The 24,782-nt window shown below is 49.9% G+C and overlaps 1 protein-coding gene across 4 annotated transcripts in view; it reads left to right on the top strand.

The window, feature by feature from the left end:
* The window catches only part of MORC2 (MORC family CW-type zinc finger 2), a 39,279-nt gene extending 14,503 nt beyond the window's left edge, over nucleotides 1-24,776 (top strand). The window contains exons 4-27 of one of the 4 annotated variants that reach the window (XM_024767998.1): nucleotides 2,588-2,656; nucleotides 3,164-3,254; nucleotides 6,398-6,506; nucleotides 10,094-10,253; nucleotides 10,358-10,469; nucleotides 10,928-11,053; nucleotides 11,592-11,671; nucleotides 12,281-12,363; nucleotides 12,908-12,993; nucleotides 14,136-14,276; nucleotides 14,371-14,525; nucleotides 14,619-14,747; nucleotides 15,250-15,355; nucleotides 15,648-15,780; nucleotides 16,909-16,983; nucleotides 17,069-17,449; nucleotides 18,002-18,133; nucleotides 18,560-18,614; nucleotides 19,019-19,160; nucleotides 19,263-19,490; nucleotides 19,582-19,675; nucleotides 23,111-23,299; nucleotides 23,423-23,485; nucleotides 24,578-24,776. In XM_024767998.1, the coding sequence (XP_024623766.1) occupies nucleotides 2,588-2,656; nucleotides 3,164-3,254; nucleotides 6,398-6,506; nucleotides 10,094-10,253; nucleotides 10,358-10,469; nucleotides 10,928-11,053; nucleotides 11,592-11,671; nucleotides 12,281-12,363; nucleotides 12,908-12,993; nucleotides 14,136-14,276; nucleotides 14,371-14,525; nucleotides 14,619-14,747; nucleotides 15,250-15,355; nucleotides 15,648-15,780; nucleotides 16,909-16,983; nucleotides 17,069-17,449; nucleotides 18,002-18,133; nucleotides 18,560-18,614; nucleotides 19,019-19,160; nucleotides 19,263-19,490; nucleotides 19,582-19,675; nucleotides 23,111-23,299; nucleotides 23,423-23,485; nucleotides 24,578-24,646 (3,008 nt within the window). In that variant the 3' untranslated portion in view covers nucleotides 24,647-24,776. Of the gene's footprint in view, nucleotides 1-2,587; nucleotides 2,657-3,163; nucleotides 3,255-6,397; nucleotides 6,507-10,093; nucleotides 10,254-10,357; nucleotides 10,470-10,927; nucleotides 11,054-11,591; nucleotides 11,672-12,280; nucleotides 12,364-12,907; nucleotides 12,994-14,135; nucleotides 14,277-14,370; nucleotides 14,526-14,618; nucleotides 14,748-15,249; nucleotides 15,356-15,647; nucleotides 15,781-16,908; nucleotides 16,984-17,068; nucleotides 17,450-18,001; nucleotides 18,134-18,559; nucleotides 18,615-19,018; nucleotides 19,161-19,262; nucleotides 19,491-19,581; nucleotides 19,676-23,110; nucleotides 23,300-23,392; nucleotides 23,486-24,577 lie in introns of all 4 variants that reach the window. The other 3 variants (XM_024767997.1, XM_024768000.1, XM_024767999.1) reach the window with 3 other exon arrangements.
* The last annotated feature ends 6 nt before the right edge of the window (nucleotides 24,777-24,782 follow it).

The following is a 24,782-nucleotide window of genomic DNA, read 5'->3' as shown; positions in this document are numbered from 1 at the left end:
TCTCCTTCTGCTTAAACCCTCCTGCTTACTGATCTGCTACAGGGAGTAGCTATCCTATGGATTGTAAGCTCCCTGAAGGCAGTGATCACATCCGCATTATTCTCGGCTATTATCTTCATCACAGAGCCAGGCACATCGAATAACTGAGTGATTGGGATAAGCATTTTAGCCAAGTGAAGATGCCATACTGCCTCCTTACAAAGTTGAAGGAGTTACTGCTGTGTCACCTAGTCTCTTTTGGCCCTGAGGCAGTGCCACACGTGACTGTGGACCTGAGCGCTGCTAGCTGCTTACAGACTGTTGGTCACTGTGTGGCCAGGAGCACCCTCCATAGGTGGGTCTCTTACTCTCATAAACATATGAAAAAGCTTTAAAATGAAGTCCTTGGGCAAGAAAGGGATCTCAGACCCACTGTTAAGTGATGATTGTGTGTTAAAACAGCCTGTGTGGACTTCCCTGGTGGTGCAGTGGTTAAGAATCTGCCTGCAAATGCAGGGCACACGGGTTCAAGCTCTGGTCCGGGAAGATCCCACATGCTGTGTGTGGAGCAACTAAGCCCGTGCGCCACAACTACTGAGCCTGTGCTCTAGAGCCCACGAGCCACAACTACCGAGCCCGTGTGCCACAACTACTGAAGCCCGTGCGCCTTGAGCTCATGCTCCACAATAAGAGAAGCCACTGCAATGAGAAGCCTGTGCACCGCAGCGAAGAGTAACCCCCGCTTGCTGCAACTAGAGAAAGCCCGTGCGCAGCAACGAAGACCCAACGCAGCCAGACATGAATAAATTTTTTTAAAAAAGCATCAAAATTAAAAAAAAAGAAAACAGCCTGTGAGTCCTGTTCTACCAAACATAAGGACCTAGAAGTAATTCCTACATAGTGTTCAAGGAATGCCAGTAATCAATCCTTGGAGATTTTTCAGATACACTTGGCTTGAACCAATTTCTAGATCCCAAAGCAGAGTCTTCGTGTACATTTTATGGCTAAAGCATACAGCAAATGGCTCTTGGCTAGATTTAGAACACTTCCTTTACCACGCTCTGTTCCTGACCCAGTTTGAGTCTCCATCTGACACTTTGCTTCCTCCAGAAGGAAACAGGAATTTTTGCACCTTTTTTGCACTTGCTTCTGCTTACTAGATCTCATTTGGGTTCTCCAGACTGATAAAAGGCACTGCCACAGGAAAAATTTTCTTATCTACCAGTAGTACTTCCAAGAAGGTCCTTATTCTCGAACTTTCAGGAAGCACCTGTGATTAATGTTTCAGCAAAGTTCAGCTTCCTGAACATCGAATGATACTTGAAAATCTCTGTGGCTTATAGTACTTCTGAAATAGCATTTTAAATTACATTAACTAGTCCATTTAACAGAGGTGGTTATGACTTACTTGAATATTTAACTTGAGGGGAGGACAAAGAGCATTTTAAACTGAGGTTCCACTGCTTAGATAGTTGGGTGAAGTTGGTGAACTGCAGCTTGGGGGAGACAAAAATGTCCTCAATTAGGGAATAGACTCCAAGGCAGCCTTGGGCTTATCCCTGTAGTACCTTAAACTGACCTTCTTCCTTTTTAGTACAAATGCTCTCCTGATTCCAAGGCCTGTGCCGTTCCTCCTTTGCCTGCCTAGTCCTCATCACTGCGGTCAAAAGGCACCTTGGAAACTCTAGTGTGGTTCCCTTCTCTGTTTGGGAATCTCTTCTCCAGTGTTTCTGATGTGCTTGGACCCAGGCTGCTCTGAGTGACCACTTGCTGCTGTAGAGACAGCTGCTGAAGGAAAGGGTTCTTCTAGCCACTGGAATGGCAGCCTTAGTCTCATACATTTCCTTCCTGTTGGTCAGGACGCCCTGCCACAGCTGCTCTGTCTCTTATTGTCGAAGGACTGTTCCTCTCTCCAGTCGAGCAGGTCCAGTTGGAAACCAGGCAGCTCTCACTACACTCTGTGCCATCTCACTTCTGGGATGGGGAGCTATTTGAAGGACCCATAGCAAGGAGGGGATGTGATGATGAATACTGATGGCCCAGAAACTATGGTTGGCCTCGGGATTGTCACATACTGACTTAGTAATTCACCTTCTAGATAGCAGCTGCTACCACTGTGTCCATAGCACGACTGGCTCCATCACTTTATCTGAAGGCTACCCCAAACTTAACCCACAAATGAGGTGCCCTGTTAAATTTGAGCACTGTTGATAAGGTACAGCATGTAGTAGTTGGAGTACTTTAGTGTCCACAGCAGAAGGCAGAGGTGGAAAAAATCCAGGTGCAGAGAGGCAGAAGGATGGTTGAGGTGTGTATGAAATCCATGCATGTTCAGTGGCCCTGGCTGTGGCTAGATGCTGGACTAGGTATTCTCTGTCCCTTCCTTATACATTCTCTTATGCTTTGTCGTGAACTAGAATGCATTGGAGAGCCTTTGATGGAAATTCCTACCATCAAGGGCTCTGACATTTAACTCACACTAGCTAGGACTGTTAGAAGGAGAAGGCCTTTTTGGACTAAGCTTCACATTGATCCACCTTCCGATCACAAACAGGTTGCCGCCCTCTGGTGGGTAACTGCCCAGTAATGGCAGTTCCTTCTTTTACAGAAAGGCGAGAGGACCTTCGCGGAGGATTTATGCTTTGTTTTTTGGATGATGGAGCAGGAATGGATCCAAGTAAGTGTTGGGCTGATTGCTTCTTTTGGGGAGGAAGTAACCATTTTTACAAAATGCTTATTGTGTTAACTTGTTTTTCTGCCTCACTCTTGTGACTAGAAGGGAGAGGGAGGTCTCTTGCAACATCTCAGGCTTAATTCCACTCACTCATTTGCTGGGTTTTGTTCTAGCATGGGAGATAGGATCTGAATGGCAGCCTGAAGTCCGTCAGATTACCTGTCTCTTGACATTGTATTTATCAACTTGTGTAACATCCTGGAGCTGGAACTGTGGTGGCCTCCCCCAGCCTTATTACCACGTTCTGGTAACAGAACAAGGGCCTAGTGATGGCGGTACTGACAGGCCAGTCAGAGGTTTCCTCCATTTGCCTCATGGTTGTGAATTTCCTTGGACAGAGGTTTTCAGTAGACAGACAGCCCTGCTTGGATTTAACAAGGCTCAGACCTTTGATTTTTGAGAGTCTGGGAAAGGCAAACTTTTCACTTTGTCTTGTGTCCGCCACTTCAGGTGATGCTGCTAGCGTGATCCAGTTTGGGAAGTCAGCCAAGCGAACGCCTGAGTCCACCCAGATTGGGCAGTACGGGAATGGGTTAAAATCGTAAGTATACTAGAAGCCTGTCCCAGGACTCAAAACAAAATCGAGCAATGCCCTCCTGCTTCTGTCCAATGAAAATATTCCTCATCCTTGTCCCTCCATCACTGTAATTCTGGAACAGGAGGAGGGTCGGGAAGGAGTTGTGGTTTGGGGACTTAGCAGCTGATGTCCAGCCTACGTCACAGATCAAAGAGTATGAACATCCAAAATCATTGAGGTGGGAGAAGCTGTAGGTTTCTCTTGGCACTGTGCTCTGGAACAGCACCTCTCCTACTACTGAAAATTCTTATTTTTGCCTTGTGGTTGAAGATGCAAGTGGCTGTTTTGTGGGCTTGGGTTGCTTATGAGATGGTGAGGGGGTCACTCCGTGGTGCAGCGTGTACCCTGAGCACCTGTCACACTTTGTGCCAGGCACTGGGGATCCAGGGTGGGTGAGTGAGAGACCCGAAACACCCCCCCACAACACCACCAAAGGACCTGGTTGCTACTCACATGTCCTGCCAGGCCCTGTAGCAGGGACCTACCTAATGTCTCCCCATCCCTTGAGACTTCTTTCTCAGCCCTTGGTTCCCACTTGTTTGGCATTTGGAATGTGGTGTTCTGGTTTTGAGTGAAGCCCCAAGAGAAAGATTTCTATTTCTGAAATGCTCACTTCCAGTTTTACATACCTTTGGATGGAATAAGATTTAGTGGGATTGGAGTTTCTACAAATGGAATTCTGAGTCATGTTTCTAGTCTTGCTGTGGAAATGTGTTGTTTTATTTGAGGGTGGTGTTTGGTTGGGCAGCAGCATCAATTGTCCCTCCATGCAACCAGCTTGGGTGTATGGGGAAGAGAGAGAGTGCTTCCCATGATGGCAAGGACCTGGTACCTGGATCTCCCACTTGTCTCTCAATAACAAGCACTTACCATGTGCTGGGCACTGTGCTAAAAACTTTACTTGGATGATTTCGTTTAATCCTCACCATAGCCCTGTGAGGTATAGGTACTATGATTCTCATCTTCAGATGAGAAAATTGAGGTTTATAGGGGTGATGTGACTTGCCCAAAGGTGTGAAAATGCCCAAGTGTAGAGCTGAGATATGCACCACGTCTTTCTGACTGCAAGGCCGGAGCTGTTGTCCATCTCACTTCAGTCAAACCAAAGTTCAAATCTGACATCAGCCGCTTAATTGCTTCTGTGAGCCTCAGCCTCCTCCTTTGTAAATTGAGATTATAACACATATGAGTAGGTTAAGAATCTATCATTACTGTGAGAGCCCTAGCCTAGTTTCTCCCTTCTTACTTTATCTCTCCTTTGATCTTTCCATGGTAGATTTTTGGCCTGATTTGGTGGGTCTGGGGTAGGGCCCAGGTGATTCTGGTGTAGTGATCTAAGTTTCCAACAACTGAGTTCTAGAGTCAGACGTAAGAAACCCTGACTTCCCTTCTGGATTATAGATAAAACCCCTTCCTGGTTTTACCAGCTCTGTGACTTCAGACAAGCCATTTCACCTTCTCTGAGTATCTGTTTCCTGCTGTAGAAAATGGGCTTCTAAACGCTGACATTCTTCCTTACTGAGGAAACTTCAGGAGCAAATGAAATGTGATTCTGGAAGTGCTTAGAAGACCAGGAAGGAAAGCATACCGAAGTTGAGAGTGTTGCCATCAGCGTATTCTGGTAGAACGACTTTTGAGAAGGCGCCATTGAGAAGGAGCCATCTAGTGTTCAGAGTGAATTCATTTTGAAACCAGTGTAGAAGTTGAACGAGTTTCAGGAGGAAGTGATTTGTGGTGAGAATAGGGCTGTGAAGCAGAGAAGTGGCGTTTCTGGCTTGTTGCTATTTACCCTCCAAGGTCAGGATCAAAGACAGGGAAGAGGCACAAAGTGAGAGGTTTTGCAAAATTAGTGTAAGAGCAAGCTTTGGCAGAAGGTAAGCTAATGTGCCTCGTTTTGCCACCGGTAAGTTTCAGGGAGGCAGGAGGAGGACTGTGAGATTGTCTGGGGAGGGAGCATTGCCAGCACCTCAGGAACTGGAGGAGGAGAAAAACAACTTGGCAGCCACCGGGGCATCTCTGGATAGTGTCCTGGAGTTTTCCTGAACATTCGGGGAAATGGGGCATGGCGTTCATTTGCATACTTGGCACACTGGCCCAGTTTGTATTTGTATTTACATAGAAGGGAAGTAATAAGGCTTCCCGCCGCTGTCACCTCCCTGGGGTATTAGGAGGACTAATGAGGTAATAGCCATAAAGCCAGAAGCTGCTCAGAAGACAGGTCAGTGGGTCCTGTTCCCACTGGTGCTTCATGCTTTTGCCCTCTTCAGTGTTTCCCGGAAAGGCCTGTCCTTGCCTGCTCCTCAGAAGGATTAACTCAGCCAAATAGAGGAAGGAGCAGTTGATTCCGTTCAGACTTTTGCCTTGTGGAAGTCAGCCTGGAGGCACATTTTTCAGAAACCAGTTGCTTCCTAAAGCAGGGACCTGTGGTTTAATGAGTTGAGGTGACAGAACAATTCAAGACACAAGATGGTTGTGGTTACAGGACATGAGCCAATTGTAGGCCTCCTTGGAACTGTGTTCAACAGTGATACTTTGGTTAGCCCTGTGTTTGGCTGAGCCTTGGGGTCATCCTGGTTTTTTGAGGACTTGTGAGCATAGGCAGTGGGCTCTTCCCTTGATGGTGCTGCCGTTTGATGAGTGGATGGGAGGGGAGTTTGTGTCAGTGAAGGAAGGACAGGGTGAGACCTGGATGTGCTCAGTGTGGAAGATGATGTGTGTGTTGGAGGTGTTACTGGAGTGAAACCTGGTGGCTCACAGGCCACAGCAGCCCTGTGTGGCTGGGAAGAAACCAGAGCACAGGCAGCGACAAGCTGGGGTGAGACTCCCCTGGGGCTGATGCTTGGTGGTGAGAGAACCCTGCGTGCTGGGAAAATGTGGTTGAGAAGGTGATGAGGAGAAACTGAGGCCCAAGGAAGAGCAGGAGGAGGAGTGTCGGGAGGTGGGGGGCGGGGAGGAGGGGGAGCGAGGGCTGTGGAGCTCAGCTCAGGGTCCTGGGTCCCAGGGAGGCCTTTAGGGGAGCCCTCCAAAGGCAGTCTCATCACGTCCAGAGGGGGAATTTGCTCCTTCTTCAGCCCTAGGAGAATAACCCATTTCTGCTTCCCTTTCAGGGGCTCAATGCGCATTGGGAAGGATTTTATCCTCTTCACCAAGAAGGAAGAGACCATGACCTGTCTCTTCCTGTCGCGTACCTTTCACGAGGAGGAAGGCATTGATGAAGTAGGTCCCATCCTCGTTCTCCCAGTCACCATTCCACTTCCTAGTTCTGCCCAGGCTGTTTTCATAGGTCATTTGCCTGCTGGGCTTATTGGCGTTGCAGGATTGCAGCCACATCCCCTGTTATGGGATTAGCTGGTTGGTTGGATGAACTGGTTGAGGGGTTAAGGCAGGTTTTTTTTTTTTTTTTTTTTTCTGTACGCGGGCCTCTCACTGACGTGGCCTCTCCCGCCGCAGAGCACAGGCTCTGGACGCGCAGGCCCAGCGGCCATGGCCCATGGGTCCAGGTGCTCCGTGGCACGCGGGATCCTCCCAGACCGGGGCACGAACCCGCGTCCCCTGCATCAGCAGGCGGACTCCCAGCCACCACGCCACCAGGGAAGCCCAAGGCAGGTGTCTTAATGGGAGAGGAAGTAAAATCTCACAGCTTCAGAGAAGAGATGTCCCGGTTCTGAGAATGAGGCCATCAAGTCAGGAACCAAGAGTTGGATTTGTAGGTCTCCTAGATCTGCAGCTTGAATTCAGTCCTGGGGTAGGGGTTGTCACTGGGGAGAGCTGTTTTATCAGGGGGAGTATTTGGGGCTTCCCTGACTATGGGTGGAGACCACAGCTGGTGATAATAATAGGAACAGCACTGTCTTTCCCATATGATGGTGATTTTGTGGAATGTGCTGTGAGTGCATTTTCCTTTTGAGGAAATGTGTTACTCTAACCATTTATATCAGAAGCTACAAACAAGTCTGATACCTGCAGGGCCTGGACAGGTAGTGAAGCAGGTGAACACATGGAAAATCATTTAAGTTTTTCAGTAAGTGGCAGCTGACACACAGCCTCAGCTGATTATTGTTATTCTGGAAGGAAGGCCTAATGACTCTAGAATATTCTGATTTTGAAACCCTTTGGTAATTAACTGTGTAAGTTAAACACATGCACAGCTGATTCTCTTTGGGCCTGGTGGCTCATATCTGTAGAGCTGGTTTGGTGAGGTCTGTGCCAGCTCATGGGAGGATCAGGGAAGGCCTTGGCCTGCCTAGCCTCAGACTGGACTCTTAACTCCTTTCCTGTATGAGAAATGGAGGCCAGAGCTTGAGAGGGGGCCAAGAGGGTCTGCAGAGAGAAATCCACTCCTGTCACTTAAACAGGTGAAATGCGGTCAGTGTCAGTCTAACTCATCTGTGTTGGTTGGCTGTGAGTAAATTGGTACTGGCCTTGTTTAGATGTGAGCCGAAATCATAGCAAATCAGTTCATGCTGGGAACGAAAGGCTCTTTTTCTGCCGTCTTTACTTCGTGAGCCACTGGGTTTGTTTGCCTTTTTGGTGAGTGAGAGAAGTGCTGCAGCTGGCAAGCACTCCCGGGAAAGGTGGGGCAGGAGGATTTGGCCCCGGCTGGGCTTTTCAGGACTGCTTCCTGGTGGACTGAGGGTGGTGCGAGCAGGGGCTGCGCGTCAATAGAAACGGTCTGTTCCTGGCCTGAGAGCTGGTGGGGGCTGTGGGAAGGGCAGAGGGGCCACCTGACGAGAGGTGGTGGCCTCTGGAGAGCAGAGAGGGTAGGTCGGGCCTGACCTCTGGGCCTTGGGGAGTGTGTGGGACTTTATTAAAAGCAGCCAGGAAAGGGAATCTAAGCAATGTATTAGATCCTCTTTGAAAAGATCAGTTTGGTTACTGTGTGGTGCCTGGATTGGAAAGATTGGGGTGTTGGTGTCAGAGGCCCTGGCTGTCTACAGGACTCCAGCAGGGAGGTGAGAGATAGGAGTGGCCGCAGATTTGGTGTTTAATCAGTTGGAAAGGGGAAATGGGAAGGGGGGGTTGTAGATGGCTGAGGTCCTGGTGTGGCACTTGGGGGTGGGCTGTCTGGAGCTGGGGAAGGATGGAAGAGGGGCAGTTTGGAGGGGAAGTGTGTACGTTTTGTCCTGGACACGCAAGGTTAAGTCTGGGTCTGGAGCTCGGGGGAGGCTTAGACTCCAAGGAATCTTCGTAGTGAATGGGCTCACCTAAAAGGGCGTGTTGGAGAAGGGGGCCTGGGGTCTTAGGCATGCCCACCCACATGTAAAGGCCAAGGAGAAGGGGAAAGCAGCAAAGGAGGCAGGAGCGGCCAGAGGGGTAGGAGGAAAGCCAGGTGAGTGGTGACCCTGAAAGTAAAGGAGGAATATTCCAATGGTGAGTGGGTGTCAAATGAGGTGAGTGCCCAGAGGTTAAAGTAATGCCGTTGTCACCTGGGACTGCTGTGAAGATTGCGAGGTGTAAAGGAGGTTCCAGTTCTCAGAACACAAATGGAACTCAATTCCCCTGGTGAAAAAGCTAGGTTGAAATTTTTTCCTTACTTGGAGCTAGAAGGTCACTGTTTTGGATTGTACTCTAGTGTGAACTCAGCCAAGATTTCAAAATAAGATCACTTTTAGCTGGGTGGGAATGTGTCCAGACCAGCCCCAGGGCTGAATACTGTAGCTTCTTAGAAACCTGTAAAGTGCCTCAGAACTCTTAACAGTTTATCACCACAGAGCTTGTTAAAATACAGAATCCCCTTTTCCGCAGGGTGGGCCAGCCAGCCATTTTGAACCTCTGAGGTGCCTGGGGTGGTTTGCTCTGCAGAGGGAATCCCAGGCTACAGGGCTCCCGGGCACCTGGGAGAGGGGTGGGGGCGGGGGGGAGAGATGCATGTTGATGCCTCTGGGGAAGTGGCGTTTTAGTAGGGTTTTTGAAGAACGAGTAGGATTTTTCTCCCAGCTTTATTGAGGTATAATTGACAAGGGTAGGATTTTCTAGAAGATTACGTAGATGTAAGATTAAATTTTACACATATGGAAGAGTGTATTAAAATCTATGTATATATATATATATATATATATATGTATAACTGAATCACTTTGCTGTACAGCAGAAATTAACACAACATTGTAAATCAACTAGACTTCAATAAAATTTTAAAAAATAACCTACGTACAGTTGAGAGTAATTATAAAGCAAATACCCACGTAGCCACCACCGTAGACTGATGCTAGAAGTCCCCATGTGTCCCTCACCAATCATATTCCTTATCGCACCTCTTAAGGAACTGCCTTGGTGATGATCAGTCATTTCCTTGTTTTTCTTTATAATTTTGTCACCTGTGTATGCATTCTTGAATAATAGTTTATTTTTTGCTTATTTATGAATTTTATATAAATGGACTCATAGTGTTTTGTTTTTAGATTTTATTTCTCCTAGGATATATACCTGGGAGTAGAATTGCTGAGTTATAAGTTATGTTTGTGTGTGTCTTTAGATTCACTAGATCATCGCAAATATGTTTTGCTTAGTGGAAATAATAACTTATTACCAGATAGGGAAAATGACCAGGGATATCTCAAGCAGGGAACTGCTCATGCAGAGACCCCCAGGCCATAAGGCAGCATACCCCAGAGGACCTAGCAGTGTGAGGCAGAGTCTTGGGAAGGGGCAGAAGCTACAGCCACTGGTGCCAGACTGGGGGCTTGGGCCTCCCCTTGGGGCAGTGTGGAGCTGCTGTGGGGAGGGAAAAGATGGATGCACATTTGCGGGGGGAAGGCTGTTCTGGGGCTTCCTTCAAGCGTCTGCTTGTGCTTCCTCCAAAGGTGATAGTCCCATTGCCCACCTGGAATGCTCGGACCCGGGAACCTGTTACAGACAACGTGGAGAAGTTTGCCATCGAGACGGAACTCATCTATAAGTATTCTCCCTTCCGCAATGAAGAGGAAGTGATGACTCAGTTCATGAAGATTCCTGGGGACAGTGGTAAGTAGGCCTGCGGCCTCTAGCATCAGGGAGCTCCAGAGCCAGGAGCAGTATGGGGATTGGCTGGGGGTGCCTGGTAGAACCACAGGATTTCTATTCCCTAGGAACGCTGGTGATCATCTTCAATCTCAAACTCATGGATAACGGAGAGCCAGAGCTGGACATAATCTCAAATCCAAGAGATATCCAGATGGCAGAGACTTCTCCAGAGGGCACGTGAGTGTGGCTGGGTAGGGAGGAAAAGGGAGGTGACTTGAGGTTGAGAGGGGTGAGCTTGTTCCCTGAATTCCCCAGTTTTAGAGTTGGTAAAGCTGAGAACTCAATGTCTTCCTGCCACAAGCCAGAAGGGATGAATAGAAGGACAGCAGGTCCTCAGCTAATCCAGATCCTTGCCCCAGCTCCTTAACTTGAATGGGAAAGAGACCGAGGCCTAGAGAGGGGAGAGGAATTGCCAGGTCCGTGCTGGGATGGTGGGGCCAGTTTAGGTGTCTGTGCCAGGGACGTGAGAGGAGGTGGGATGTGGTGCCCATACAGAGGAAGCACCCCTCAGGGCAGCAAGAGAAGCCGAGATGGGAGGTGGAAAGGTGGAGAGCCTGCAGAGAGGCTGTCCACCCAGGCCTTCGGTTGGACTGGTGGTGGGAGGGTGACAGCACCCTCCATTCTGCTGCCTCCAGGAAGCCAGAGCGCCGCTCCTTCCGCGCCTATGCTGCCGTGCTCTACATTGATCCCCGGATGCGGATCTTCATCCACGGGCACAAGGTGCAGACCAAGAGGCTTTCCTGCTGCCTCTACAAGCCCAGGTAGGGGCCTGCCCACCCTGGCCTGCTGTTTCCTTTGGGCCAAGAATGGGGCCTGGCCACGTGTCTCTGGGGCATCTTTGGAGTGATGGTGGATGAGCGGCTCTGACAGTGTTGACTGCGTTTGGGTCTTTAAGCTGCTTGATTAACTGCAGACAAACTACTGGGTCCTGAGGGAGGGGCAGAGGTGGCTGGTTAGGCTTGTTGAGTGTGCCTTCTGTGAGGTGGAGGGTGCTCAGCCTGACACGGTGAGCTGTCTGAGCCTCTGGTTGCAGGGCCAATGGCCCTTTAGACAGTACACAGGGAAGCAGAGGCCCTGCTCGTTGCTGAGGTTGGTTTCTACTGTGGGATTAATGACACACTCGGAGAGTAGTGAGGTTGCTTTTCAAAGATGGAGCAGGATGGCAGGGGGCAAGTGGAGTAGGGAATTGAGTCTTTTTGCTAAAATAAGCTTGGCTTTGACTCATCGGAGGGCCAAGATAGTTGCTGCCCTGCACCTCTGGTGCTCAGGCCCTCTGGTTACTCGCCCCCCGCCCCTCAGGATGTACAAGTACACATCAAGCCGGTTCAAGACCCGCGCGGAGCAGGAGGTGAAGAAAGCTGAGCACGTGGCACGGATTGGTAATGACCCCCTGGGCAGGAGGGTCGTCTGGGGGACGTTGCTTGTGGCAAAAGCAGGATCCAGGCAAAAGCTCCATGCAACACCCAGGGGTGGGCTTTCCTGAATCACTGGTCCAGTTTCTCTCCCACCTCCCCCTCAGCAGTTTTTCTTTCCAGGCTACTCCTTCAGCCATTTACAGGCTGTTATCTAAGGCTTGCCTGCCCAGAGTGAAGAGTCCCACACTGTCCTCTGGCACAAATACTTGTGAAATTGGTTTTATTGACTCCAGGGCAAAAATCTCAAGGTCTCTCTTGCTGACAAAGCTTCTTGGCTGCTCAAGGAGAGTGGTTGGCTGAGGAGTGTTGGTAACTTCCAGCTCCTGCTGAGCGTTTAACTCTGGTTGCCTTGGGCAGTGCTTGACCTGTTCTGATTCATTTGTAAAGTGAAAGGTGTCTGTTTTCCTTGGGGCCTCCTTGACTTTCCAAGCAAGGAGGCTGCTCTCCCAGCTCACCTGTTCCCTGACAGTGTACGAACGTCTCATACGGCAGGGACTGCACTATGGGGTCCAGGAGGGATAGCTAAGAGTTTTGACCTTTTGAATTCTTATCATGGTTTCTTCTGGGTTTCAGCTGAAGAGAAGGCAAGGGAGGCGGAGAGCAAAGCTCGGACATTAGAAGTGCGCCTGGGCGGAGACCTCACACGGGACTCCAGGGTGAGGCCCCAGACCCAGCAGCTCTTCTCCAGCGTTGCTGCCCTTAGGATCCCAGAGCTCGCCTGGCTCTGTCTCCCGCCAGTCATGAACCCCTTGCCCTAGAGCTGCAAAATGGGATGTGATGATGTTTCCATAGTCACTGTTGAACACACTGTATGGCAGGATCTTGGCAACCATGTGAGGTGGACACTGTTAGTATCCTCAGTTTATAGAAAGAAACGGAAGAGGGTCACTTGCCTCAGGTCACACACAGCAGTAAGGGTCAGCAGTTCTCCACTCCTCCCCTGCGACACACACCTCTGCAGACTGTTGTTTTAGTTGGGGGTGTTTCCTCCTCCGTGTCAGCAAGTCTGGTCAAGTGAAGCACAGCTTTTGTGTTTGTCCCTAGCGAGGGCCCTTTTCTGTGGAAAGGAAGTAAATTTCCAGGTCTGTTTTTGTGTCCATGTGATTTAAAGTGAGAAGTTTCAGATGTGTTGTTAATGATATTACCAGCTGTGGCCCATAGCACTTCCTCTCCTTACTTGGTGCTGGCGTGTGTTTCCAGGTGATGTTGCGACAGGTCCAGAACACGGCCATTACCCTTCGCAGAGAAGCTGATGTCAAGAAGCGGATCAAGGAGGCCAAGCAGCGGTGAGTGCCTGGCTGGCCTTGGGTCTTTTAAAATTATGTAGCTTTTGTATGGATTATTGACAAAGAAAGAGCTTGAGGAATCCCTCTCCTCCCCACAAGGTTGCTATTCTGTCACATGCAGATTGCTTTGAGAAAGCCATTAATGTTGTGATTCCCAGACGTTTGTCACATGCCCACCACAGGAGAGGTTACCCAGCTCAGTTCTCCCCTGAGCCAGGAGAAGGTGGGCAGAGCCAGCACCTTGAGTTGAACACCAACCTGTCCTCACTGGCAGCGCTCTCACCTTCCCTCCCCCCTCCCTTCCTTCCTTCCTTTCTCCCCTTTTCTCTCTCCTCCATTCTCTCCCCACCTTGCCCATCCTTTCCCTCTTCCTTTCCTTTTTCCTTTTTTTTTCTTTTCATTTAAAGGATGTATAAAATGCTTGTAGTATACAACTTGTAAAATACAGACTATTTAAGAAATACAGCTGTAAACTCCCTTATACTTCTCCCACCTGGTGATATGTACTCTTAATAATGCTATAGATTGAGTTTGTTCCTTTTTGTCTAGACTGGGCATTTGTCCTGGCTCATTACATGATCTCTGTGTCCCCCACCACGTCTGGAGCCTCTGCAGGCTCTGGGCCTGAGAACCTGCTTACTTCTTGGCTCCTCACCACAGGCCTAGGTTTCGGGTATCTGCCCTGTGAATCTGTCCACTGATCATCTATCTGCTTTTCAGTTTCCTTGATTTTGTTGACGTTTATCCCATGATCATTTCTTCTCTCACATGTTTATTGTTCTTGTGAATTTTTGTCTTTTTAAAATTAATTACTGTCACATTAGAGGAATGGTTATGCAGATGACCTTGTGTTTATTCCACTAAATAAGCATCTTTGCAGAGATTTGCAACAGCTTCACAGAATCCCATTCATACTAAATACATCCCTGTTTGATACCAAAAGCTAAAGTCATATGCTTTTAATTAGGGAGCTTAGAGTGACTGCACAGTGAGTATCCTTGTCAAGTCTACAGGTTGCATATTGAATGCAAAGGCAAAACTTAAGTGTCTCAAGTTTCAGCTTAAGCTTAATACATCTTAAACACCATGGTATTTGTGTGTTAATGGGTTGATCTGTTTGAATTTATCTTTTGTCTTCTCAGAGCGCTTAAAGAACCCAAGGAACTGAACTTTGTTTTTGGGGTCAACATCGAACACCGGGACCTGGACGGCATGTTCATCTATAACTGTAGCCGCCTGATCAAGATGTATGAGAAAGTGGGCCCACAGCTGGAAGGGGGCATGTGAGTGCTGCCTGAGGAGAGCTTCAGCCCAGGATGGTTGGCGGGAGAGGTTTGGTCAGTGGGGTGACAGAGCCGTGTCTGCCTCCTCCTGCAGGGCATGTGGCGGGGTCGTTGGGGTTGTAGATGTGCCCTACCTGGTCCTGGAGCCTACACACAACAAGCAGGACTTTGCTGATGCCAAGGAGTACCGGCACCTGCTGCGGGCGATGGGGGAGCACCTGGCGCAGTACTGGAAGGACATCGCCATTGGTAATGCCCTTTCGCTTCACCTCCAGCCTTGAGATCCTCTCGCTGCCTCAGGGGGCTGACTCCTCACGCAATGTGTGGGTGCTTGTCTTCCAGCCCAGCGGGGAATCATCAAGTTCTGGGATGAGTTCGGCTACCTCTCTGCCAACTGGAACCAGCCTCCATCCAGTGAGCTGCGTTACAAACGGCGGAGAGCTATGGAAATCCCAACCACCATCCAGTGTGGTGAGTTGGGGGTCGGCACCTCCTCCTGACTCCTTTCCATCATAGTCACCGTGCTGGCCTCCTGAATGCACTGACATTCAGGCACGTATGTCCCACTAGGGATATGAGTCTGTTTGGTGATGGCCCTGGGAGCTCAGTCTTGGGGCTGTGCTGTGCCCACCTGTTCCTTCTCAATGAGGCAGGAGGTCACCTACCCTGCCGGGTCTCACAAAGTTTGGTACCACATCGGTAGAAGTGTGAGTGATGACTGAGTCAGGATTTTGCTGGAGGAGGGAGAGGGGTTGGGGCCGCTGAGGGTCCGTGGTATAAAGTTTCCATCCTTGCTGGAATCACTGTCCCTGAGAAGAGTGACTGTTCTGTAAGGAAGGCAGAGTTGGAGCCAGACTGAGGATCTTTGCATAGAAAGTTGGGGGCATCTCTGCCTTGGGCCTGGCTGGGAGGAGCCTGGTTATTGTTGGTGGGCATGGCTGATGTTTTGTTGGGGGTATGTTCTGTGTCACAGATTTGTGTCTGAAGTGGCGGACCCTCCCCTTCCAGCTGAGTTCTGTGGAAAAAGATTACCCTGACACTTGGGTTTGCTCCATGAACCCTGATCCTGAGCAGGACCGGTGAGCACTTTTTCTAACAAGGAGTTTGTGGGCGTCCCCACCTCCTCCCGTGCTTTTTCCACTCTTCCACTATGCTTCTTGAGGTCAGCTCATATCCTTACATCTCTGTCTTGCTGTGTATAATAAGTGCCTGGAAATAATAGAAGTGTATCCTGCAATGAGTATTAATTCTGTGCATTTGGGAAGTCTGAGGTTGCTCTGGTGAGAGAGAGCACGGGTTGGCTGAGGAGGAAGGACCCTGCCCTACCTGGAGCTATCTTGCCACACCCTTCCTAGCACTTTCTCTCTACAGGTGTGAGGCTTCTGAACAGAAGCAGAAGGTTCCCCTGGGGACGTTCAGAAAGGATCTGAAGACACAGGAAGAGAAGCAGAAGCAACTGACAGAGAAAATTCGCCAGCAGCAAGAGAAGCTGGAGGCCCTGCAGGTGTGTGGGTCATGGGCAGTGGGCACATGGGCAGGACCCCTCAGTGTCTCCTCTGTTCCCTCAGGCTCAGTTTCACCCTTCTGTCACCCATGAGTGCTGCCCAAGCTTTCCAACCCCAACCTCCAGGCACACTGGTTCTCCAGTATGCCTTGATCATTCTTTAAAAAAAAAAAAATTTTGTTTATATATTACAAAGAGGTCCAATTCATTTAGAATGTTTTGAAACTCCAGAAAGTACATATCCTGTCTTAGAGGTAACCACCATTAACTGCACATCCTTCCAACTTTTTATGACCTCTACATACACATAAATACATATATTTTTTATTAGAAATAGAGATCACGACTTACTTGTGTCATATCACACACACATACTTTTTTTATTAGTGCATAATTATTTTCTTGGGGTAGTTTTCCAGAAGTGAATTTGAAAGAGTGAAAGGATTTTTTAAATTCTATGTTTTCTTTAAATAACTATTTCCAAATTATTCTCCAGAAGATGTATTATGTTTTGTTTTTTACCAGCAGTACATTTATTTTTAAATGTTTTTGCAAATTTGATAAGCAAAGATACACATCTTAAATTTGAAATTTCTAAAATTGAACAACTTTTTCGTGTGTTTCTTTTAGAACTGCTTATTGTTCTCTTATATTACTGTTGTTTTAAATTTTTTCCTTAATTGACTAGTCAGGTTTTCTTAGATATATGTGTGGTATCAACCGTTTATTGTATTTATTACAAAAGCTTTTCCCTTTCTGACTTCTGGGCAGGCAGATGCTCTCATTGTGTGCATGCCTCCCTGTCTGCCAATTCCCACCTGTCCTTTCCGGCTTTGGCCTTTTGGGATCTCCAACCTTTGTGGCTTGTTTTATAGGAATCTAGTCTACTGACACTTTTCCCCAGTCTCTCAATTGCTGGATTAATCATATAGAATCCTGTAATTTGCTGGTAGTTTAGTGTTTGTGAATTTTTGTCTTCTCAGTGAGAATGGGAGGCTTGTAATAGTAGGACTGTGGCCCAGGTGTTCTTTTTTATTTGCCCACTGTCCCAGACTGTGGGGCTCCAAAAAGAGTTTGCTTGAATGTACCAGATACGCAAACGACCTCCTCATCATGTTTACCCTGCAGAAAACCACACCCATCCGCTCCCAAGCTGACCTGAAGAAATTGCCCTTGGAAGTGACCACCAGACCTTCCACTGAGGTAAAGCCCAGGGATAGGGGCAGGGCTTTTCCTCAGGTGTCTCATGCTGGGATCCATGTTGTCACTCTCTCTGGGCCTCTTTCAGGAACCTGCACGTAGACCTCAGCGTCCTCGGTCACCTCCTTTACCTGCTGTGATCAGGAATGCCCCGAGCAGACCCCCTTCCCTGCAGGCTCCCAGACCAGCCAGCCAGCCCCGAAAGGCTCCTGTTATCGGCAGCGTCCCAAAGCCTCCTGCCTCGACAGCACGGGAGGAGGCCAGTACTTCCAGGCTGCTCCAGCCTCCTGAGGTGCCCCGAAAGCCTGCCAACACTCCAGTCAAGACTGCATCCCGGCCCGCCCCTCCCGTGCAGCCACCATCACCATCTCTGCCGCCCAACTCCAAGAGCCCTCGGGAGCTCCCTGCCCCCCGAGCCATCAAGACTCCAGTGGTCAAGAAGCCGGAGCCGCCCAGTAAACTCTCCCTGGTGAGATGCTCCTCTTTCTCCAGCCCTGCCCACAGTGGTATAGGAATGGAGGGGGCAGCGCTGACTGCATGGGGGGCGGTGGGGGGTGGAGAAGCCTCAGTGGAGATCAGCCTTCCGTGCTGCCCCTGCAGAGGAGGAGTCTGATAGCTGAAGGCACTCATGGGGGGCACAGAGCTTGCTGGTTCCCTGTCCAGGGAGCTCTTTGGTGCCCCCTCCAAGGTTTGGTCCTCCACAGACTTGAGTCGCCTTCATTGGCTTCTCACGCGGTGGGCAGAGGTTGCAATCTGGTGACGGCCTTGGTGGGCTGCAGCAGTGGTTGCTGTGGTTCAGTGGGGAGTGAACTGAGAGGCTCCCCTGTGACAGCTTTGAGGAAAGGTCCTCGTGGGTGTAGAGGCCGGGGGTTGCTGTGTCCCTAGTACTGTTGGGAGCCCAGCCCTGGTGGGGACTGAGACCCACAGACCCCTTTCTGAATGGCTCCTTTAGACCAGATGGGATCTTCCAGCACCTGAGGGTCTGCCAGGGTCCCTCATGTTCCCGCTTCTCTTGCTGTAGGCCACTCCTGGTCGGAAGCGGAGTCTTGGAGTCTCTGATGAGGAAGAAGCCGAGGAAGAGGCTGAGAGGAGGAAAGAGAGGTCCAAGCGGGGCAAGTTTGCCGTGAAGGAGGAAAAAAAGGACTTGAATGAGGTAGGTTCTCAGCATTCTCCCTCCCCAGGGTCTCCACCTGCCACCTGCAGTCTGTGACACGAGCCTTTCAGAAGCCTAGTCCATCTCTGAAGGACACTCAGTCACACAGACGACTAGAAACACGGTACCTGGTAGGATCTTGAGTGAGACTGGCTTGTGGCTCTACTCACAGGCTTGAGGTGACACCGACGCAGATGTACTTCCGTGTCTGTGACATTCTGCCCCTATGCCTGCTCTCTTGTTCACTGACGTTTTTGGAGGCAGGTGTGTACATACTGAGATAATGGTTGAGAGAGTGGCTCTCAGTGAGGCCTGGGGATTTAAACAGCCGCACAAGACGACATGAGGTGATGGCTTATGACCCTGGGTGGACAGTCTGTTCTTTAGGGGCACTGGCGGTGCCTCTCACAGACTCTGTTCTTGCAGCTCTCAGATAGTGCTGGGGAAGAGGACCCAGCTGACCTCAAGAGCGCTCAGAAAGGTGAGTTTAGGGAGGTGCCCAGAGCCTGTGGGGAAGTGGGAAGGGGGCCCCTTGCCAGCAGCACCATATTCCGAAAGCTCATGGAGGCTTTCCTGGCTCCAGGCTCTCAAGCAACAATGCTTTCAAGTCTAATTCTGAGAAGAATGCTGAGGCTAGTACGCCCTCGTGTTTATTTTTAGCATCAGTTCCTTGGTGTTCACCGCTGGCAGTTACCATGCTGCTCTGTGGCACTCTCATGACAGTTGGGGAGGGAGACCAGAGTGGCTGGGCTCCGTGTCCCTGGCATAGTGGCGTCAAGCTCCTAGGGGTTCTTGTCCCTGTGAACCTGGGATGACCTTTCTCAAGGTGGCCCTGGCTGGGTCGGGGGCTCTAGTCTAGTTTTCTAACTCCATCTGCACTCTCAGATAAAGGGCTGCACGTGGAGGTGCGTGTGAACAGGGAGTGGTACACAGGCCGTGTCACAGCCGTGGAGTTGGGCAAGAACGTGGTGCGGTGGAAGGTGAAGTTTGACTATGTGCCCACGGACACGACACCAAGAGACCGCTGGTAATGCCCCTTCTAGGAGGCTGGGTTGACAGAGTTGGGCAGGGGCAGGCAGCCCATCCTGGGAGCCTGGGACACGTGACACAAACACTGGGTCCTCCCTAGGGTGGAGAAAGGCAGTGAGGATGTGCGGTTGATGAAGCCCCCTTCCCCGGAGTATCAGAGCCCGGACACGCAGCAGGAGGGCGGGGAGGAGGAGGAGGAGGCAGCAGTGGCTCAGCAGGCTGTAGCCATGGCGGAACCCTCCACCTCAGACTGCATTCGCATTGAGCCCGACACCACTGCCCCGAGCACCAACCACGAGACCATTGACCTCCTCGTCCAGATCCTTCGGTGCGTTGTCGTCCTGCTCCGGGGTCAGCGCTGGTTCTCCGCTAGCTCTGTGCCATTCTGATTTCCAGTCTCCACCTTCTTTCTTGTTTAGGAATTGTTTACGGTACTTCCTGCCTCCGAGTTTCCCCATCTCTAAGAAGGAGCTGAGTGCTATGAATTCAGATGAGCTAATATCGTTTCCTCTGGTGAGTCTGCCCAGCCTTTGGTTTTTGACTCTGCACGCCCCCCTTGGTTGCTTGTTGTGATTGTCAGCTCCCAGCTGTGTGCGCCCTTCCCCGCTTGGCCAGCTTCCCTTTCATCTGCTGAGGGAAGGGAAGAGGGGACTTTACATTGTGGAAAAAGAAGCTGCTTAGCCGGATGACTGGTGTGCAGCTGGTGAGATGCTGGGGTGGAGTGGAATCCTCGCTTAGGGACAGGCCCGGTGTGACTTGTGTGGAGTGTGTCCCTTTTCCTCTGTCAAGGCAGGAAACAGTAAAGAGCTTAGGTTCAAAGTGCCGGAAACGTGACTCTCGGAGGTATAGGGAAGCTCCGAGGTATAGGGAAGCTCGTGGTGTATGGAGATAAGCGTGGGATCTTATTTAGCAAATGCAGATGCAGTGCCTCAGTGCTGGAGCCTCCAAGTGGCTTAAGAGTCAGTAGAGACTGAATTTTTAGCAGGTACCTAGACATGAGGCTGAGAGCAGTAAGTGCTCTGCAAGGTGGGTGGGAGGGCTGGGGCAGCCTCTGGGAGGGGGAGAGAGTGACCAGGGCTAAAGGAAATGTGGGTTTGGGCGAGTGTTTGTAGAAGTGACGGGAAGTGTTTGAGGCAGAGGGACTGTTGTGAACAAAGGCTCAGGGATGCAAGGGCAGGTGGGGGCCAGGGCAGTGGTCTCTGTGGTGAGCACTCAGGGAGAAGGGCCCTCAGAGCCAGGATAGGAGGCATCGGGGGCACCCCCCTGAGGTGCAGTGGCTTAAACTTTGTATGAAATGGAGGCCCAGCTAAAGGTTTGAGTGGATGGAATTGTCGACTTGAACCATGTCTGGGGCAGGGGTCAAGAGGCTTATTCTGTAGAGGCCAGTTAGCAAATATTTTCAGCTTTATGGGCTGTAAGGTCTCTGTGGCAACTATTCAGCTCTGCCGTTACAGTGTGGAAGCTGCCATAAGACCATATGCAAAGGAATGGATGTGGCTGAGGTCTAGTAATGCTTTGTTTACAAAAACAGGTGGCAGGCTGATTTGGTCACAGGCAGTGAGTAGTCTGTTGACCCTGCCCCTAAGAGGGTAACTCTGGTTCTGGGAAGGAGGGTGGATGGGAGACACAGGGACAGGGAAGCTGGTCTAATGGTAATAGGTCAGGGAGGGGGGATGGGAGCTCTGACAGGTGAAGGGGCCGTGTCAGGGGTCCTTCTTTGACTGAAGGCAGGTGATGGTGAGGAGGCAGAGGTCACGTGCTTCCCTGTCTCTCAGGCCTGTGGGAATTGGAGGTTGATGACAAAGCTGTTAACTGGGAGAGAAACAGGGTGAGGGTGAGGAAGACGAGTTGTGATTTGACTTGGGCTGGAAGTACCAGCACTTCATTTCTGGTGATGTCCAGTGGACAGGACACTGGAGATTGGGGCTGGCACTTGGGAGGGGTGGGAAGGGCAGGGCTGGAGATGGGGATTGGGAGTCATCCACATCAAGAGGATGTTTCTGCTGTAGGAATAGCTTAAGTTTTCTAGGGAGGAGTTTCTGGAGAGGACAACTGGAATTGAAACTGCAGGGTTAATATGTTTAAGATGGCAGGCCCTCGTGGGCAGCTGTATGCTTGATAAAGTTTGCCAGAGAGGAAAACATGGAGTTTTGTCTCCATTCTACTTTAAAAAAGGGAAATGAGGCTAGGAGCTGAAGAAACCCAGGGGCAGAGAGGTGAACAGTCTGTCTTAATAGAGCCCAGATTTGAACCCAGAACAACTTGTTAGGACAAGGGTCTTGCTCCCCTGTGAGATGAGGGGGCACTGCACCCTGGGGAAGCTAGAAGGTGCAGAACTCATGGTGGCTTCACAGAAAGCTGCTACACCTCAACGCTTACCCTTGTTCAGGCTGCAGGCATCCTCTGCAGATCCCAGGAACAAACAGCTGATAGGCCAGCTAGGTCGGCCTGGCATGTTTGTTGCTTTTGGTTTAAAGTTGTTGCCAAATTCAGAGTAAAGCCTGGGTGCAGTGGGATCTTTGCAGTGGCCCTGACCGCTCAGGCCAAAGCACAGTCAGTAGGAGCATCTGAGCCTAAAGTAGTCTGTTGGCTTATGCTTGTAAAGGGAGGTGTACCACTAATGCATCAGTTTAATAGCCACCTAAGTGAAATGCCTAAAATAACTCAAACTTTAATTTTTTTAACGTTCGGGACACAACAGGAGTCTAATGTTCATTGTATCCTTGTCAGTTTGTAAATGACCATCCTTTTGCTCATCATGCTGGACTAGGAGTTCCAGACCGTCAGGGGTCCTGCAAATACTAGATTAAAAAAAAAAAATAATATATATATATATATATATGTATATATATATATACTTTAAAAGTAACGTAACTGCCTGTGAATCTTTAATGGCCTAAAAGTGAAAAAAAATTAAAATGAATACAAATCATAGTTAGGCTTAAGACATTGTGTATTACATTTTAATACTTTTGGCACCTGCTTGAACATTTATTTTTGCGCTGCCAAGTGATAATTATTTTTTGTGCAGAATTTGAAGTTTCTGTTGCCATCTTGATTTACTGGGATAGTATTCTAGATTGTAAACAATTAAATAGTTCTAACACGTTTTAAAAACAGCAGTTTTTAGCCGTTCAGTGCTAGGTAGTTCATACATCTTCACAGAAGTAAATAAATGCTAGAGTTCGTGAGACTGTAGTTGTTAGCCAGGACCTGCTGGTCATGGGTTTGTGTTCATCATAATGGCCTCATCATTCACATTGGTGGTTTATGAGTAAATCATAATGTTATAACTTTGAAATTAAACATAAAGAGTTATTACCCAAATTGGTTTTTTTTTCCCCAAATTGTTTTTTATACTGAGATTCCATGTAACTTTCATTTGAAACAAGTGTTCTGCTACTTTCTAAAAGTTTGATAAAGCCCCATGTCTAGAGAAAGTGCTAGTTAACATTACTGCCCCACCCCCGGGAAGTTTCAGGTACTCAGGGAAGATGGTGAAAAGTTCTGATGCTGTATAAACATACTACACAAACCTGGAGGAATCTGTTGTTGATAGGTGCTTGATAAAATACTTGTGGGAGAGAACTTTTGATCTTGACATTGTTGGTTGTGACTTGGAAGTGGTTTGCTCAAAGTGCTGTTGTGCACTTAGAAAGGTGAATGGTGAGAATCATCCCTCACATTTACTCACGGCTGGCAGTCTGCCAGAGCACTTTGGTACGTGCTTCATGTGTGATCCTGTCTTCGTCCTCGTGGCAGCCCTGTGAGGTGGACGTCGAGGTCTGTCTTCTCTGGAGCTAGAGAGATCACTTGCTTCTGGGTCCAGCATCCCTTCAGACTGAGCTTCCTTGTGCTGAGCCAGTTGGGGACACCATTGCCCATCTAGAAGGGCACTGGGGACCCTCGTGAGCTCATGCACTCACCTACCAGCTCCTCTCCCAACAGAAAGAGTACTTCAAGCAGTATGAAGTGGGGCTCCAGAACCTGTGCCATTCCTACCAGAGCCGCGCCGACTCGCGGGCCAAGGCCTCCGAGGAGAGCCTGCGTACCTCCGAGAGAAAGCTCCGCGAGACAGAGGAGAAGCTGCAGAAGCTGAGGACCAACATCGTGGCACTCCTGCAAAAGGTGCAGGAGGTGAGCCAGGCAGCCCTCTCATTGTAGCGGACCACCTGGTGTCTCAGGGAGGCGGGGCTTGGGCACCTCCTGCTCCCTTCTCCCCACTCACAGGAATCTGTGGTTCCAACCCTGGCTGCACAGCATCCTGACCAGGAGGGCTGGAGGTGGTGCGGCTGCCTGGGCCTCATCCCAGCCAGACCCACGGTATCAGACTTTTGCCCTTGTTTAGACATTCTGATATACAACCTGGTTTGAGAACCCTCCAAGTCATAACAGAAAAACATTCTCAATTTTCCAAATGACGCCCAGATGGGATTAGGTAGCCCAGAAGCAGGGAGCGCCCTGTAGGGTCTCAGTCCTTTATCCAAGCAGTAAACATTGAGGACAACTGCTCTGTGCCTGTCCTGGGGACCCTTGGTGAAGCAGACAGGCAAGATAGGGGTCCTGCTCTCATAGCCCAACAAGTGGAGGAGACAGAACTACTGTTGGTGGGAAGTGCTGTGAAGTAAATATGAGAGAGACAGAAAACAGGGATGCCGCTTTACTAGGGTGTTCAGGGGAAGCCTCTCTGAGGAGGTACTTGAGCTGAGGGCAGAACCAGTCACGCAGGAGTGGGATGTGAGAGCTCTGGGGAGAGGGACTAGCAGGGCCTGAGGCCCAAGGCAGGGAGATGTGGGTGATAGAAGAAGCAGGGCCCTGTGCCAGGTGGGATGTCTCTGGAGGGTGTGGTACTAAGACATTTGCAATCTAAGACATTTACTCTGGTTGATTGTAGGAGGGCCTGGAGGGGGCGGAGGTTAGAATCCGGGACTCCAGTGAGGAGGTTCCCACAGTTGTCTGGGTGAGAGATTCTGGCAGCCTGAACCTTGGATGGTGACAGTGAGGAGGGAGAGAAGTGGGCAGATTTGTTGTAACGTCTTGAGGGAAGGGGAGGAAACAAGGGTGATCGTTGTGGTTTGTCTGAGCCCCTGGGTGGAGGGGAGGCGGTGGTGGCCTGTACCAAGATGGAGCAACTCGGGGTGGGTGGTGCCGTTGAGCTCTTGGATGTTTTGAGTCTGAGAAGCCTGCAGCATGGCTAAGGCAAGCTGGGAACTTGGGGTAGAGGCAGGGTAGGAGCAAGAAATCTGGGCGTCATCTGTGCACAGAGGAGGGAGTGGGTGGATGATCAAGAAGGGACAAGGCCTGACAGCCAGGGTGGAGGGGCGAGAGGAAGGGGCACGGGCTGCAAGAAGGGTGGGGAGGCGGGCCCCCCACCACCTTGTGGCTCCCGGCTGACCGTGCACTGCTCTGTTCCAGGACATAGACATTAACACAGATGACGAACTGGATGCCTACATCGAGGACCTGATCACCAAGGGGGACTAAGAGGCCTGGAGCCAGAGATCAGCTCCCCTGCCCCTCAAGGCAGAGCTCCTGGGGGTGGAGTTTCATTTATGGGTTGATGGACTTACCTTGGTTTGACTCACATGGGATATTTGTTCTTTTGGGGGGAAAGAGACTC

This window comes from Neophocaena asiaeorientalis, unplaced genomic scaffold (assembly GCF_003031525.2).
Source record: "Neophocaena asiaeorientalis asiaeorientalis breed wild unplaced genomic scaffold, Neophocaena_asiaeorientalis_V1.1 scaffold828, whole genome shotgun sequence".
NCBI classification, from domain to species: domain Eukaryota; kingdom Metazoa; phylum Chordata; class Mammalia; order Artiodactyla; family Phocoenidae; genus Neophocaena; species Neophocaena asiaeorientalis.
The sequence above is the reverse complement of the archived record's forward strand: the minus strand, read 5'-3'. Positions and strand labels throughout refer to the sequence as shown.